Source organism: Strix aluco, chromosome 1, assembly GCF_031877795.1.
Source record: "Strix aluco isolate bStrAlu1 chromosome 1, bStrAlu1.hap1, whole genome shotgun sequence".
Taxonomy (NCBI): Eukaryota; Metazoa; Chordata; class Aves; order Strigiformes; family Strigidae; genus Strix; species Strix aluco.
The window spans coordinates 39018715-39036701 of NC_133931.1; the positions used below are offsets into that span (position 1 = coordinate 39018715).

The 17987-nt window shown below is 36.9% G+C and overlaps 1 protein-coding gene across 2 annotated transcripts in view; it reads left to right on the forward strand.

The window, feature by feature from the left end:
* The window catches only part of CYP7B1 (cytochrome P450 family 7 subfamily B member 1), a 129472-nt gene that overhangs the window by 100881 nt on the left and 10604 nt on the right, over positions 1–17987 (forward strand). Inside the window, exons 2-4 of one of the 2 annotated variants that reach the window (XM_074818337.1) lie at positions 6234–6370; positions 12755–13351; positions 13797–14003. In XM_074818337.1, coding sequence (XP_074674438.1) covers positions 6234–6370; positions 12755–13351; positions 13797–14003 — 941 coding nt within the window. The remainder of the gene's footprint in view (positions 1–6233; positions 6371–12754; positions 13352–13796; positions 14004–17987) is intronic. The other variant, XM_074818344.1, reaches the window with a different exon arrangement.

Below are 17987 nucleotides of genomic sequence, written 5' to 3' on the forward strand. Positions count from 1 at the left end.
AGATATCAGTGGACAGCACCCTAACTGGGATACGAGGCATGGAATAAGTAACCTCTCATCATCCCTTCCTAGACTATTTTTCTTTGATTAAAGCTGAATTAAGAAAGGAAAAGCCCTGGGCTGGGAAAGTGTTTTCTAATATAAAATGTAATAGAATAACCTTGGCCTTGGTCAGGGAAAGTGTTGAGTAGTTGTGGCTGCGCTCACTGACCTCACCCAGAGCAGAAACAAAGTAGGATTTCAAGGATGGGGCCATAGTCACTAAATTTGTAATAGCTTTTAATATTGCTGAATTATTGTCATATTGGCCAGGTCTTGTCTTCGCTGTGACTCCTATCCTCGCTGTTATGAAACTTTACATTACATTTTGTACAGGACCTTTTTAGGAATTTTCAGCCTCTGATAAAACCTGAGCCAAAAGGGCTTTTTCAGTGGGTTTCCATTTTAAAGCTGTTCAGATTACTTTCCCACAATGGTGTTTACTTGCCTTCTGGCTTTTTAGACAATGTCCCAACCAATCACTACAAGTAGTGGTTGAATTTATGGATGTGTCCTTCAACACACAAGTTTGAAGCATGAAGAGTTGGTACGTACAATGTCAACCTACAATTGTTGAGATAATTTAGCCTAAAAAACTGCAAAGGAATAAGATTTCCTAGAGGGCAATATTTCAGAACTACTGAATGAGTTGTTGAGTATTGGTATTTTTTGGATATTTGGGAATGACCCAAATGAAATTACTGGAAGAAAGAAAAAAGAACAGGCTCCTGTGATGAATGGATTACAATACGAGTTAGAGATCTTAGCAACAAAAAGCTTGTATGCTTTTACAAAAAATATTTTTATTATAATCCCAAAAGTTCTTGACATGAAAAACTTTCAACAAAAGGATTACATTTTTCTGTGGGAAAAAAAAAATAACTATAAAAATTCACTGGTTGGTTGGTATGTTTTCATCAGCGTTTCTCCCATTACCACTAGTCTGTCTTTGCTGTACTGCTCTTCTTGCCTTGGTGTGCTCAGAAGTGTATTTGCTACTTTTTCCTGAGTCTTTTTCCTTTTCTTTTATGAGTGACCTTTATCCTAATGAAAAAGAGGAGGTTATCAGTACTGTACCATGAAATCACTTTACCTAGGCAAAGTATAGGTGGTGGCAGCATCAGTTTTTTTCCATCCCAGGGCTCTTGTTACTTTGCTGAGTCAATCCGTGTCTGCATCTCTCCGTCAGGACTTGGCCTGATGCATCCATTTACTCCACATAAGCCTTCAAATAGTGATCAGATAGGAACAGCATCTGGTCCTTACCTCCATAGGAGGTATGTAAGCTGAGAATTCAAAGGTAGGAGACTGTATATTGCTAAAACTCATGTCTGGCTTGTTCTGCAGGGAATACTTCATATTGCATGTCTCAACCTGTAAAATTTAGAGTTTCAGGAGGTCATTGAGGCAGATAATCCAGACAAGGTTAAGGCATGCATGATTGTATCAGTATCAAAAAACTGTGATGAGGACAAATATTTAGAAGAAAATTTTTTCTGTCCTCATAGATACGAAACACCTAAAGCTATGAGAAGGCCTGGAAGGAAGACTCTAACTGCTAAATTAAAAAAAAAAAAATAGGAGGATAGGCTTACTGGCTTTTTCCTGTCCTAAGTTTCCTGTCTTTTCTCTCTCATAATACAAGAAGACACTCCAGACACCACATTTTGGGGATTGCCTTTCTTGGGGTTGAAGCCTTTGGCCTCATTCTTTTCCTCACAGTTAGAGTGTTCCTAAGCCACTGAAAAGACACTGTCTGTCCTGTCTTGCTGCTTAAATATTGTGGTCAAGCCTGTGAATAATCTCAAACTGCTTTGACATGCTCATAATAGCTTTTGTTCTACTTCTGTATCCATTCATTTCCATTCCTTAAAGTCCCCCGGCACAGTGTCTTCCAGCTTGGATGTGGTGTGTGGTGGTTTGGCCAAGATGCTATGGGAAAGTCAGACCTATAACTTTAATTTTTGTGGACAGTAACGATGGTTTGGAAAGTGAAAATGACCCCTTTGTGGCAAATGATATTGCTAGACCTATTCTCCCCAGCTTGGGGGTTTTTTTCACCCTTTGGTGAAAGTTGTTGAGAAGCGGTCAGCTGAACAGGCAGTACCCTGCAGAGTGACGTGTTCACATAGGGCTTTTTCAGCTGTGCTGTGTGCAGTGAAGGCTGTGTTAACACCAGATGCCAATCATACACCACCAGTGGATTTGCAAGATTATAGGACAGGAAAAAAGATGAAGGTTAAGCACAGGGCACAATAGAGATTACTTACGGTAATGAATTGTATAATTTTTCTAGACAGATCTGGATTAATGTTTATCCCAGGCAAGAGATTACTGTATGTCTGATTCTAGTTGTAAACAGACATTATTAAACAGAAGGTTTATGTTCATGAAATGCGACTATGGGTGTTAAAGCACTTATGATTTATTACGTGCAAAGAGAAAAATTAACCTGTTCATCTGCTACAGTACGAGATGCGCTGTGGATTTTTGCATAATTTGGAAGGCATCTGCTCCTTTGGAATACAAATAACCAGTGAAATGAGAAGGATTCTCCTCTCATTTACGCTGATCCAATCCTGTACACTGCAGTGATGTTGAAATGGTGTAACTAGCAAAAGAATAGTCTTGTGTGCTTTTATAAAGCAATAATATTTCTATGAGAGATAATGTTGGCAAAGCCTGTTTGCTTGTGACTCTTTAGGGTATTTTCTTCATAATTTAAAAAAAAAAAAAAGTTAATGATCAGAAAGCTTAAAAAATGACCTTATTTGGGTTTCCCAAATAAGTCCCTTTCACTAATTGAAAACATAAAGTTTAGAGACCTTGAATTTTTTTAAAAAAAATATTTTAAATCTGTTTTTCACATAATTTATGTTGCATCCCATTTTTCTCCTGCTTTATTGCATTACTGCTGCTTAGCATAAATGAGACGTAGGTACAACATCCACATTTTTTAATATTGCCTTACCTCAGTAGCTTAATGATCACACCTGAGCCAGTGACTTCTGTGGTTTTGGTGAGCTGAAAAATCTCACCTTAAGGAAACTGTAAATAAACTCCCAAACTTTGCTGCTTTGATGGAATTGACATTGCAACTTTATTACTTGCTGACAAGGAAGTATCTTTTCACTGTGAAAGCAAAGAAAAATTGCAGTTATCAAAATCTGTTCGTTCTATTTATGGGCTGTATTTGTAGCCAGCTGATTTTTGCATAATGCCATTTGAAATTATCCTTTTAACAATGATGGATGATACAACTGTGTTGCTTTCCTTCCACTTTGTAACTGATCCGTCTACTTATAGATTGCATTGGACATGTTGCTGATGCTTTATTTGTAAAATTCACTCACATATGTGAGAAATTTGTCCGCTAAGTCTTACTGACTTCACAGAGGCTTCTCAGATAAGTAAAGATATTCCTGTATATAAGCAAAACCAGCCCAATCTGTAAAAAACATAGGAACATGGGGCAAAAAGGCCTGGGAATATTACAAGGTGTGTTAAATGAATTAGAATTTAAGCAGTTAAACTAGGTTTGAATAAAATGTAATCTGGTAAGATGTTCTGAATGCTTCAATTAAAAAGTTGCAATCTTAAATTGCCATCAGAACACTTGGTATTGCTCTTTTATATTACTTAGCTATATTTTACATTTGGTACAACAATATATATTGTGCCATGAGAAAAATATAACTTTAACATTTGTAATGTTTTGCCTAATTATCAAATTTTACAAGGGCTGTGAAGTGTGAGTCCAGAGTTAAAGTTCATAAACAAATTAATTAACAAGTAAAAGTTTCTGTGGGCATTGTTAATGGTTCAGTGTAGCATCTGAAGCTGATGAGAACTACTGGAGGTACCCGGGATGTGGGTGAGAGTCCTTCAGGAGGCCAGGGTCAGCTGCACTGCACTGCTTAAAAGTTTGTGCAGCAAAGCATCGTATTTTGGGAAGCACTAAACTATACGCAGCACTCTTTTCTTTGCTGTGTGTTAGCAGACATCAATAAGTCATGGAGATGACCTCCATCTTCCAAAGAGAAGGAAAGCTAGAAATGAAGACACATTTCTGTTATCAGTCTGCTGTGGGTCGTAAGTTGAACTGGTGTTATATTTTCCTCTGAAAGCCACGTAGCCTTGACACAGTGTTTAACAGTGTTAAGCTTATTGCTGCTGAGCTAAACATGTCTGAAGCAAACGATGACCCTCACGTCTTTGTGATAGCAAAATGTCTTCCTGATGTGATCTCACAGACTTTGAGCATTAAGTTAATTTCCCCTGGATTTCTGAGCTGCCTTCTTTTTACCCGGCGGAGAGCTTGTGAAGAATACAGCTTCTGACCGAATGACAGAACGTGGAGGGTGAAATTAGATGCATTCAATTAGAAGATGACAAAAAGCCTATCTAAATATTTGTCAGGATGCTACTTACAGGGCATAGTGTCCAGCCTGGGAAGTGAAAGGCGGACGTTCTCAGGATTTAGCAGTCTGGGGGGAAAAAAATGGGTAAATCATCCAGATTCTTTTTGGACTTGGGAGAGGATAATTGAGGGTATCGAGTGGGCTGTTATGCTTCCAGGACTGGTGATCCCTCTCGTGTAATCTCAGATTAGTTCTTTTCTTGTATTCACTTAATACAGAATTAACAGTTACAAAGTTTTGTGGACCATATATTGTTGTTACATGACCACTAGAGGATGGATAATGCAGGGGTTTATGGGAGGTGTTGAAAAAAGAGGGGCTCCACCTTCTCCACAATAAAAAAAAAACCTACCACAAAACAAACAGAACTCCAAAGCCACAAAACCCAAAGAAATAAAAAAGCCAGGGCGAACGTGTCGACTGTGAGATTGTTGGGTTTGGACCAGAAGGTTTACTGTTTTTCTAGAGGACAAAAGGATGTTTTTGAAAATTAACATTCGGAATTAGTAGTCAGTTAAACAGAAGGAGATCAAGATATGCAGCTTGGTTTGACCACATCTGTTTATCTGTAAATTAAATTTATAGCAACTTTTTAAAGTAAGAGGGCAAATCTCTGGCTGGTAATTTCCTGCTCAGAAAGTTTTAATTAGGAAAATGAAAAATGTAAATACAGCATATCATGTTTACCTTTTTTTTTTTTTCATTTCTGTTACAGCAGTTCAAGGGAGAATGTGACTATGATAGGGTTAATCCAGCTACATAAAAATCCATGCTGTGTATGATAGTAGTAAAGCTTGTGATCCCTTGATCTTTGATTAGATCCAAGCTAGTAAATATCTTGTGTTTAATCAGAATGGGTTGTTCTGCATGTAGTATAAGTCACCTTCACAGATGGGATGTAGCAGCAGAGTTGTTCACGAGTATTTGTTTTAATCCTTTCCAGAGCAAGCACGCTTTATGTTTCTTTGTTGTAAATCAGATTCAAGCAACTAAAGACCAGCACGAAGGAAAGACAGTTACTCGCAGACAGGAATAGGACAGTGCGGGAACCTTTTTTCCTTTTTAAAGAAAAATGTAACTTAATAGATTCTTAAAAGGGATTTTATACATAAACATAACTAACACACCGTGGCTGCTTTTTTGACTGGGTTGAAAATATAATTATCTAGAATTTAATCTTAAACTATTCATACACATTCCTAGTTTAGGAGACTATAAATATTTGGAGACAAAGATTTACTATAGTAAATGTTCAGCCTCTATTATTCTGTATTTTAAAGATATTCAGTTAGAATGGTAGCTGGTCTGTGTGCTGGTAAACTGAAATTCTTAAAACAATATCTGTAAGGCTTGTTGGTTTGTGTGGTATGTCAGCGTCCTATTTACCTAAATCTGTCATAATTGCCTTCCAGTACATCTTCCTCTGACACGCCAAATATTGAAAATGAGAGGACTCTTTGCTGGGAGATTTTCTACCGAATATAATTTTTCTGTGTTCATAACTTGATGGTAATAACTGGACGACCTGTAGTTAAATGCATCTCAATTTCTCTCACTTATTTTTCCTGATCACCACACAGAGCCTTCTGTGCTCAGAGGTGTGATTAGATTTAACCTGCCATCATATCTGAAGAACTTTCTGTACAACATATTATACACTGCAAGAATTATATATGTAGATGGTGGGTCTAAGTGTAATATATAAATAGATAGAAAGATGAGTTGCTCTCATGCAAAAGTTAATTCCTGATTTTTTTTTTCTGTTTTTAACAGGAAGACTGGAGAGCCCCCACTAATAAATGGCTGGATCCCTTACCTTGGGAAGGCTTTGATTTTTAGAAAAGATGCTTTCAAATTCTTACTGGATCAGCAAAAGAAACTCGGAGATATTTTCACTGTACATATTGCTGGTGAGAAATATTTTAGTATATCTCCTGATTTTTTCCGTCAGTGTAGTTAAATACGAATTCAAATGTTTAGCTTAAAATCTTCCTTAACCAAAAACATTTTTTATAGTATAGGCCAATAAAAATGACTTAAATTCACATGTATTGTATGCATAATAAGTATCCATAGGATATAATTATGAGCATGTGGATTTATATACAACTATATAGGTATATATGCATATATATATGGGTATATATGCATATATATATATAGGTATAGGTGCGTATTGACAGAATTTGTAGGCATGTGATGTATGAACATAGATTTTGCCAGTACATTTAATTGTGGGGTTTTTTTTCCTAAAGAAGGGAGAACTAACATCATCTTGACACCGCACAGAAAAATATCAGATTAAATTTAGAAAACACTTAAGAAAAAAAGTGCAGAATATGTTCTCACACATTTTACAACTGGTTGACAGGAACACAAGGGAATGAATGACACATTGACTCAGTGGTACAATAGGACTGGAACACAGAAACTTCCCGTTGCCAGCCTCTTACTCTGATCAAGCTTGCTGAAAATAACAATATAATAAAGTATGATATAACCTTGCTGCTTTTTGTATTTATAGCTGTATTACTACTACACTAGCTCAAATACAAACATGTGAGTGAGTTCACGTAAACACTTAGCTGTAGAAGAAAACCAGAATGAAACTGAAATCTTGAATGAAACTTAAATTGATAAATTTACATATGTATATATACGCACAGATGTACTTTTTACTAAAATAAATTTAAAATCCAGTATTTTCCTCTGTTCAGAAAAAGGCAAAGTCTTACTAGTGTAGGTGGTTGTAATAAATCTTTTGCACCTTTACATGCTGATATCCTGTTCAAATGATCAACTTAGAGTTAAGTCTATCTTGGTTTTAGCTATTCCTGTATTTTTAGGGACTTTCAAATAAAAATGTAAAGTATAAAGTTTGCTTTGTAATTCCATAGCAGTAGCATTAGCTTTATATTTCCATATAAGTAATATTTTGCAATAAAAATTATTTTTTCTTCAAAAGTCAATAATTAAATTGCAAGCTGTATGTTTAATCAAAAAAATTTTTCTTCCTCTTAGCAAATCTGCTCTTTTTTTTCCTTTGAAAAAGCATTTTTATTGCTATTAAAAGTGTGATTATTTTATTCATTCAGGGTTTTTTCTTTGGAAACTGGTATGCTCAGATTTTTTCCGTCTTGAAAGTGAGTTTGACACATTACAAGACCAACTTTTGTTGAAATACAGTAGTTTTTATTGTTAATGTACACTCACACTATATACAGTTGAGGTTTCTTACAATTACAGATTAATAATTATAATTCCGAGTCTACCTTAGTACATTAATAAAACCAGATACAGTCATACTTCAGAATCCTTAATGAGTCTGATCAAATATTTATTTCTCTTTCACCTCTTTATTATTTTATGCAAGACTATGTTTAGAGATTTGTGTGTTTAAGCAATCTATGAGTGTAATTTATTTTCACAAATTTCCATTTGCATGCTAAACAAAATTCCATTTCAACTAATCTCCCTGTGTTCAGGTATTTTGAGGAAGCCTTCCTTGATAAAGACTGAGGTAAATGGAATGAGTTCTGGATATGATTTCAGCTTTATGCAGGGAAATCTTTGATTTTGTGAATTTGTCATAACAGAGATGATACCACTTCAAGTTCTCTTTTTTTGGTATAAAAATACTGACCATCAAGACTTCACTAAGGAGAAATAATTTGTCAATCAAGGAAGAAGCTGAAGCTAGTTAGTGCCTCCTATCATGTCCTGATCTGAAGACCTACAGGATTTCTATGTGTCTTACTGATTTGACAAAGATGATGTTTATACGTTCGGCAAACACAGAGTAGCCTGCTGTATATGGACTGTCATTACTTTACCCCCCTGGTGGGTGTCTAAAGGTCCTGTCAAAAAATTCTATCAATATATATTGTTCTAATTATTGGTTCTCAAACTAGTTCATTTGGAAAATACGGAACGATGCTTGGAGTTTCTGGCATTGCCCCGTACCGGTAATGCGATTTCGCTGATTGTACTTCCCCATGTGATGAGCAAATGATTGTCATCCCTAAAAGTCGCAAGGGACATGGATGTCATCTTAATAAAGAAATTAAAAAGCACATCTTTCTATGAGAAACAATGTAAATTCCTGACCTGTCGCAGAAAATAGTTCTCTAATTGGTTTTGTGTGGTGGTGCAGCAGAATCGTTTTCCCCAAACGTCATGCCAGCGAAGCACCACTGTACATCATTGTCAGCAGTTCAGCAGAATCTCCCTAATAAGAGGACGATTACGTAAATGCGATAGTCTTACCAAAAAAAAAAAAAAAAAAAGGGGGGAGAGCAAAGAAAAGAATAAGGAGGGGAAGGAGAGAGAGAGAGAGAGAGAGTCTGTGTTGTTGAGATGATCATACTTCCCAAGCCAACCTCTCTGCTCGTTAAGGGTCAGCAGCATAGTCAGATGGCTAGGTAAGAACTTAAAAGAGCTTGAAACAGTTTTGTCATTGTTTCTCAGGATTAAACTTTGTCTCCTTTTCCTGAGAAGTTATTAGGAACAATACTGAACCTTACAACACTCTCTCTGAGACTAACTCAACTTTTAATAAAATAATCTTGGGGTTTTTTACTAAGCACAATTGCCTTTTCGAATACTGCTGCTAAGTCATTCTTTTCTTTTAAATCATGATGCACCTACAGTAACATATCACATTTTTCTCTTTTAGGCAAAAGGTAATTTACATTAACTCCTTACCAAGCTGAAGCCTGCTGTAAGCATTACTGAAATAACATCCGTCATTAAATGCCGTCTGAAATGCTTGTCTTTCATCATTAGCATTAAAAATCTCCAGAATGCATTATTAGAGTAATTTCTTAACTATCATACAAATACTGGCTTGTGTGCTCGGATTTACCAAAGTTGACAATTTTCATATTTTCCACATCAATCTTCTATTTCTAGGAAACTGTAGAAACTAAATGGAGATAACCAGGCTATTTGCAGCACGGATGTAATGCAGACTGAAGGATTGGATGGGGAAATATGAATTCTCTGTAGCCATATTTAAAAAAAAAATCAAGAGGGCTTTTTTAAAGAAACAAGGATACATCTCTTATTTTGACTTGTTTCTATGGTACTAAATAAAATAGCTCAGTGACTTAAACAGCTGGGATTTGGAGTGTGACATTTCTGTATGGACATGTCTACTGAGTTTTTTGTGTTGAAGGATTTTTTTACAATCTAAGAAGGAAAGGCTCAGTTCCCAGCAGTTTCTATATAAATAACTTCAATATTTAAGGCTTCCTGATTTGTGGAGCATGTGATATGCCTCCACTTTTGGCTGATGTGGCATTTACCTTTACCAGTACACTGATGGAAACTCGTGAGCATGAAGATTTTGGTTCAGTTTCAGAAAAGGCTACTTTCAAGAGATAGTTGTTGACATAGCTACAATGGAAAGGCATGGGAGGGGAGGGGGGAAGCTGCATTTTAAAATACCAAGTAATAACTGGAAACTCTAGGAGAAATTTGCATTTGTTGGTCTCTGACACCACCAGGAACAATAAGCGGGAAGAGACCTCATCAGGGACGACAGGACTTAAAAGGTAAAATTAAGGACCATATTGACACTCACAAAATTTAAAATCATAACTTGAGGTGAGAAAGTTTGTTCCTGTTCGGATGTTTGCTGCTCAGGGTAGAGGAGGTGTTGGGGCATGGTTTTGTAATTAGCAATCTGTTCCTGTATGGAAGAGACTGGGGTAACTGGTGTAGCTGCATAGTGCATCTGTGTGCAAGTATGACTGTAATTGCTTAAGGCTCCCATACCCACTCTCACAATAACAACTTACTAACTGCAGTTAATTAGCTCTAGATTTTAGTCTTTTTCTAATTAAAAGATCTAAAATTAGATTCTCAGTAAGGTATGTAAACAAGCTGCCTTTGTTATAGAGGGGTTCCACTTTTCTGACTATACAGACCTTTAATAAATGCGGTAACAAAAGTATTTTACTTTATTTGTTTATATATATTGTTGACTTGCAGTGATGTGGTCTGGAGCCTGAATTGATTCTACAAAATGAATTATATTTTGGTACACACTTACTTTTTGCTACCAGCAACCTGATGAGAATAATAAAAATCTGGATCTGTGATATTCTGTTTCTCAGAGATCTTTTTTTTTTCCGAAGTATGTGCTAGTGTTGAGTGAATTTTGATTTAAAATTATTGCTAAAATTGTTTGTTTGTCTGAAAACTCATTTGCTGAAAATAATTTTCTTACTTAAAAATGATAAGAATTGATGTGCGTTTGCTAAGTGTCTGATTAAAGATCACAAAGAAACTCATATTTTGCATCAGAAATAAGCAGATGGTGGACAGATGGTTTAAATTAATATTAATTAAAAATCTTAACTTAAATTGTTTACCCTGTAAACGCAAAGTTAGGAAGCCAGCTTTCATCTTTAGGGTTAATAACACTCCAAATCTATTTATTAAAAATTGCTCCAATGGGCATTCTTTCCAGGCTTTGATCGCAAAGATGGTAGCCTCAATAAAGAGCATGACAGTAGGTGAAATCTGGGAAGAGAGAGCAATTCTAGGACTTTTAACAAAGATCCTGCAGAAGTCGAGACTAAAAATTCCTGTCAGCCTCTGTGATCTGGGAAGGAAAAAATTATCAGAAAAGAGAACTGGGAATTCAGGATCTCTTTTTCATGATGATTTCTCAATATATTTATTCTTTAAAAATTACTTTACACCTATGGTTGATTATGTTACAATAAAGCAAACTCTGTAAGTACCTTAAAAACCTTCACACACTGTTGACCAAAAAGGGGGTCAAATTCTGTCTCAATTTATCCCTTGTGTTTCCTTACTGGTTCACTGGGATTGCAATGGATGTAATCAGGGGGGAAATTATGGCAGCTGGTAATTGCAGAGGAAGTCCAGAGTGCACCCAGATTTACCGTAGAGCACTGTGTGTATACACAAGTCAGGATACGGAATGACTATGATAATTCAAATATCACTATATGGTAACCATGGATACTTGTTGACATTTTTAGTGGTAGTGACTACTTTATCTCAGGACATCTGTCACAAAGCCAAATTTGGTCCTCAGTTAAGCATGTAGTGTTCCCATTAAAATCAAAGGAGATTCATCCCTTTAGTAAGACAGAATTAGACTGTAGGTGCTGGAAGCTTTGCTATTTTCCTGAGTTTATAGCTAGGATATTTCACAGATGATGTGTACATTTTAATGGGTACCCTTTTTCCCTAATGCACCTCTCTGTTCAATTTAAGAATCAGAAACTCTAAATTAAGACTTAACATGGGAATCATCTATAAAGAGTTAAGATTTTATTGAGCTTTGGGAGCATTAGCATTTTGATTCATGATAGTTCACCAAAATGCCCTTCTTTGACTTAAAGCTTAGGGAAAAATTGCAGGATTTTTCTGGCATGGGCAACTTGAAAAAGCCGTCCTGTTCCTCTGTACAAGCAGCTGAAGGTACAGCTGTGTCGCCGCATTAAATACCTCAGGAAGGGTAGGAAGTTGTCGGTGCACTCTGGCACAATGCATGCTAGTGCTGGGACAGTGTGTACCCCAAGAGGGCACCCATCTTAAAAATGGTATCACTCCATTGTAACCTGTGGCTTCAAAATCAAATCTTGAGGTAGTCATTTTACAGATGCTAAGCACATTCTTAATAAAAAGCAAAACTTCAGGAAAAAAACAGATGTGAGAGGGGCTTTAAATGTTGGAGGTTTGCAGTGTGCAGTTAAATCCATAAGCAGCAGATTTTGAGTGTCTATGTCATCTGCTTGAAGAAGAGCTGCCTAGGTGGCATGTCTTCCGCTCCAGCCCCCGTCGTTCACTTTTCTCCATGCAGGTGAAATGTGTGTGTTTCTCCCTTTCTGCTGGTAAAAAACTACAGCTTTCAAATGCTGCTATGAGTCCACATTATATTTCCATGAATTATACCAAAGTAATAAATTATTTATTTCAGAGTGCCACAACTGGAGAGACCACACCCTACTGTTAGCAAAACCAGTAGATCAGTCTACATGGAAATGGCTTCACGTTGATTGTAGAAGAGCCATAAAAGTGTACACAGGTGGAATGCTGCATCCTGACAAAGAGAATCTAAATAAAACTTGAAATAAAACTTGCTACATCTTCTTTTTTTCTTTCCACTTTACAGATATCTTCACAGATCTTTGTTTTGGGGATTTTCTTTGTGCTTTTTTCCCAGACATTGGCTTATTTTCAGTTACTACTTCTGAAAGTGTCACCAGATTATAAACATGCACATCTCTGTTTTTTTCTTTTATTCTATTCAGGTAGATATATTACCTTTATCATGGACCCATTTCAATATGTCTATGTCATTCGAAATAGCAAGCAACTTGAATTTCATGAATTTGCTGATAAAATGGCTTCCAAAACTTTTGACTACCCAGCCTTGTCAAAAGGAAAGTTCCCTGATCTCAAGGAAAACCTGCACAGAATCTACCAGTATTTACAAGGCAAGCCTTTGGATATCATTTCTGACCACATGATGAAAAATCTCCAGGATATATTTGAATGGAAATGCTCACAAGCAACAGATTGGGAAACAGAAAAAATGTACAAATTCTGCTGCTCTGTAATGTTTGAAGCCAGTTTTGTAACACTATATGGAAGAGTTCCTGCTGCAGATGGCCACAAAGTTATTAGTGAAATCAGAGACAAATTTATCAAGTTTGATGCCAGCTTTCCCTATTTAGCTGCAAACATACCAATTGAGTTGCTAGGAGCTACCAAGAAGGTTCGGAAGGAGCTTATACATCATTTTTTACTTCAGAACATGACAAAATGGCTGGGAGGGTCAAAAGTGGTCCAAGCCAGACAAGATATATTTGAGAAATATGAGCTGCTTGGAGATTATGACAAAGCAGGTAGGAAACTTATGAATGATTGCTTGTCTAAAATAAAATAATTTACTATAGACCTTTGAAATAAAAAGGCAAAATGGCGACCTTGAAATTTTTTTATGTTCTTTCTAATTGGCTAATGATAAAATGTTTTACTCTGAAACAACCCTCTATGATAATTGATTTTTTTTTTTGTGCTGAGGTGGTAAAACAAGATACTTAATGGTGATAATGAGAAAGATTATAACTGAGCTGCATTTCCTCCCCTTATTCCCCCCCCCCCCCCCGACATTACATTTCAAACTATTCTCATTAAGCAGAAAATTAGACTTCAGAAGCCTATTGGTCCTCATTAGCATTCACTGATCCTTGGCTAGGTCTGTGTCCTAACATCTTTTAATTAGCACACTGCAAATCTAATCAGTGTAATAAACGCTATTAATCTTCCTTTTCACTTATTTTCTCCCAGCACATCATTTTGCCTTCCTGTGGGCCTCTGTGGGAAACACGATTCCAGCTACATTCTGGGCCATGTATTATCTTCTGCGGCACCCAGAAGCTCTTGCAGCGGTGCGTGACGAGATTGACCATTTGCTGCAGTCAACAGGTCAAAAGAGAGGGCCCACGTATAACATCCACCTCACCAGAGAACAATTGGACAACCTGGTCTACCTAGGTAATTTATTTTTATCTGTTAGGAAGAAAAGAGGGGCTCTCCCGGCAAACTCGGTTTATCACTCATTTCTGTTTACTGAGAAGGTGGAGGACACAGCTGCCTAATTGACATAATAACACCCATTTACATCAATTATAAATTATGTAGTTTATAGCTGTAGATACTCTCATTGCATGTAAACATTAAAGCCTAGGTAATTAACTATGCAAGGTATGCAAAAGGCTAAATTGAAGCTTTGCAATTATTTGAAAAAAAGTTGATGCCTATTAAGTTGTTTGATTCTGAGCATCTGCCGAAGTGTTAATGCATTTCAAATACTTCTGTATGGTACTGCCAAGAAAGACCCTTTTCTGAAATTAAAGTGGGATAATGTATTTAAACTGCAAATGTAATTTTTTCACAAGCAGTTTCTTTCTTTCTCTCCCTATAACACAACAAAAAGACTTCTAAAGTGTGCTTCAGTTGAGCAGTGCCTCCAAATGAAATACAAGAAGGTAAAGCTTTGCAAAGTAGAAGTGGTGTTTTCAGTATTGAAAAAAGTACCTTGATGCCAAATAGGGAGCTTTAAGGGAAATACAGAATTCTGGATCAGGGGTTCAGAGGGAGACCCTTGCCAGTGGCCATTGGAATTAGTTTGATCCAGGAGCTGGAAAGGCCTTCAGAGCATCAGCTGATGGTTTCACTTCATTTGCTAGTGCACAGGCACTGGCAAGATAAATGCTAAAATTAGCCCAAGGGAGGAAAGAGGGTGTAGCAGGTATGAACCTGACCTTTAAGCATCTGAAATTCTTCATAGGTAGTGTTAGTAGGGTATACAACAGCTGAATAAAAGCTTAAAGGTTCAATATTCCTCTCTTTTTAAATATTAGAAACACTCCTGCTAAAACTGAGCTCACGTCTATATGTTTTGGTAGTTCATGTCTATATGTCTTGGTAGCTCATGGCCTGAATTGATGTTCCACTCTTAAATGAAGCTGTGTCAAGGGAGAAGTGTAGTCTCTGTGCCTGGTTTGGATCTAAGTACTAGCTGCCATTCTCCAGGACCAATCAATGTGGCATGTCTTGAGAATTGTGTTCAAACTTGATTTGCTTCTCATAGTACAAATATAAAATTGAGTTTGATCCAGCTACTTTTTGTTAGAGCATTAATGTTAATCTTATATAGCGTGAGTCTAGTAAATTGGTTTCATCTGGAGTCATGGCTGTTTTGGTGCAGATTTATCTCTAACTGATGGAGAATGCTTTTGAAGTAGGGGAGGTATGAGATGACAGGGACACTTCTCAAGAATAACATGACATTCAAAGCATTCAGTGCACTTTTAAGGAACACAAGTAAAACTGCTTCACATCAGAGGTGGCATCCACCAAAAAATAAGAGAAAAGGAAAGTTACAGAGCGTCAAGAAGATCAAGAGAGAATTTATTTTTTATTTGGAGACTGAGATGAGAATGGCAAGGGAAAAGAAAAAAAAAGGCACCCCAAAAGTATAGGAATAAGGAAAATAAAAGCATGCGCTTCACTAAAACCATCTGGTGCAAAATGGTATGAACAGTTTAAAACATTAACTGTGTCATTCCTCTGCTGCTCCTTGAAATCTTGAAGTACGTTGGTAACATTTGATTTATGTGTTGAGAGGAAAGTGCCACATCCTACTTTGTAGTATTCTTGTAACGCTTTTGTTAAATTTTATAATCACGTTAAACGTAATGTGATATGAACAGAAGCTAGATTTCAATTCTTCTGGTACTTAAGTCATAAAGGGCTGGATACTGTCCCATAAAATAATAATATAGAAAAAAAATCTGTACCATAAGAGAATTGAAGTCATGCTTCAGTGGAAAGGGGAAAGGGATGTTTTCTTAATAAATGTGTAGGAGGGACAAAAGTCCCAATTTGCATTGCTTGCACATCAAAAATCCCTGTGTCACAGGAAGACGGTAGACCAGCACTGCCTTTGTCCTTGCAGCTCACTGACCCCAACCTCCAACACTGAGCTTTTCCTCTTCCCACTCCCCTTGTGTCAACCTAGAGTGTAGGAAACAAGGATTTGTATCCCTGCTCTTGAGTAAGGCAGACCAGGTGGGATTCTTGTATGTTCATCACCTTGTCATTTCATTCTCCTGTTTTAAGCACTCTGATTCTCTGTCCTCATTTTGGCCTACTATAACAAGACTTTTTTTGGATTCCTCATGCTATGGAGAACAAGCAAGAATTCCTAAAAAACCTTTCTCAGGAAGCAATGTTGTTATTATGGTCGGATTCTTTGCGTCTAGGGAACAACATGGCCTGATTTACTTCTAAATTCAAAGCCTAAGTATGTGATTTTTTAATAAAAATTTTAAAAAGCTTTTAACCCCCAGCAAAACTAGCAAATATTGGCCCTGATTATTTTTTTCTGATGGCATTTCTGGGGCAGCACACTTTGTTTTGTCTGTGTAAGACTTTTCCCCGAAACCCAAACACGCATATTTGTGTGTGCAGAGTAACATACATTAGTAGTCGTTATGGCTTACAACAGAGCTCTAATATGGTAAATGACACATGAGAGTGGTCTGTCAGTTTTTATGGTTATAATAGAAATTCAAAGGGTAAAGCAGAGATATACTTAGTACATGTTTAATGCTAGGCATGTTCAGTCAGTTCGTTTGTTTAATATTAGTCCATTCATTTATATGGTGAAGTATTCTTGCCCCAGGTCATTGCTGAATCCCAGATATTTCCTGCGAAAAGAGCACAGCTTGAAAAATTGTTTTGTACACGAGAAAGGGTAGGAACCCAAAAACAGCTAATCCAGAGTGTGTAGTCGTAACACAAATGCTAAACATTAAAATCGTTGGTTGGATTGAGGGAAATGAATATATTTTCCTGGAACGGGCTGGGCAGTACCATTTAGATCTTAGTAAGATGCAAATGTACTTGTTTCAGATTATCGTTTGTGTTGGCACACCGTGATGCCTGTGGGTAAATGACCCCCCCCCAAATATTTGCATACTTGATAGCTATTTTCCTACAATACACTCTAATAATTATAGTACCCTATTACCTGCTATGTGTTAGTGTAAAATTAACAATCCATTATGCACAATAAGTTTTATAAAACATTTACAGATAGAGATCATGTTTAATTAAAATTAACTTGCCTACGAAAGCCAAATGCACTTATGATTCGCAATGACCTTTTATTACCTGCAGTCCCTTGTTTTGGCTGGATGATTGACAGCTTGCTGTTTGGCTACCATGTTGTATTTCAGCTGACAAGACTTTTCATTTTAACTCAATTTGCCTGCCTATCACAAGCTGGTGGCAGGCCAGGCTCAAGTCACCCAGCTTTGCCTCAGCAGCTTGCTCTATTTCTCATTAGTACGCATTTATTCAGTGGAAATTGGAAGACAAATGCTTGAAGGCATGTGAACTAAGTATAGCAAATTAGGGTTTAAAGACTGAATATTTATAAGTATATTGAAACAGTTTTAAAAAAAAAATCTAGAATGAATTGGAAGCTGAGTGCTAGCTTTAGTATAAGAGAAACGAAGAGAGAAGTGGGAGGATTCTAAGAATAACAATACTATGAGAGAGATATATCTCCCTCTCTCTTCCCCCCCCCCCCCCCCTTCAGAAAATATGTAAAATCTCTCTGACAACACCTTATCAAACAACAGCCTGGCTTCTTTATGTAGCGCTCGCACAGTGAAGTTTAGCATCTCATGTGTGTAAGAAGGGGGGAAAAAAAATGAGGGTCATGTTCATTTGCTGCTTGGTTATCCCTTGGTATGCTTTAAATTGCCTTGTTTGTTCGGCACAAGCACAGAAACAGATGTTGCTCTACCGTGCTGGATAATTTACTGTACCTCACGGTGCAGAATGGAAGGCCTCCCAAGCTACCCAGCTGGTCTGTCAGCGGCGATGGCTGGTGTCTGCTGAACTATGACAACTGCAAGTAAAGGCTGCAGTTTTATTGTGCAGTTGTCATTCCTCTCAATGTAT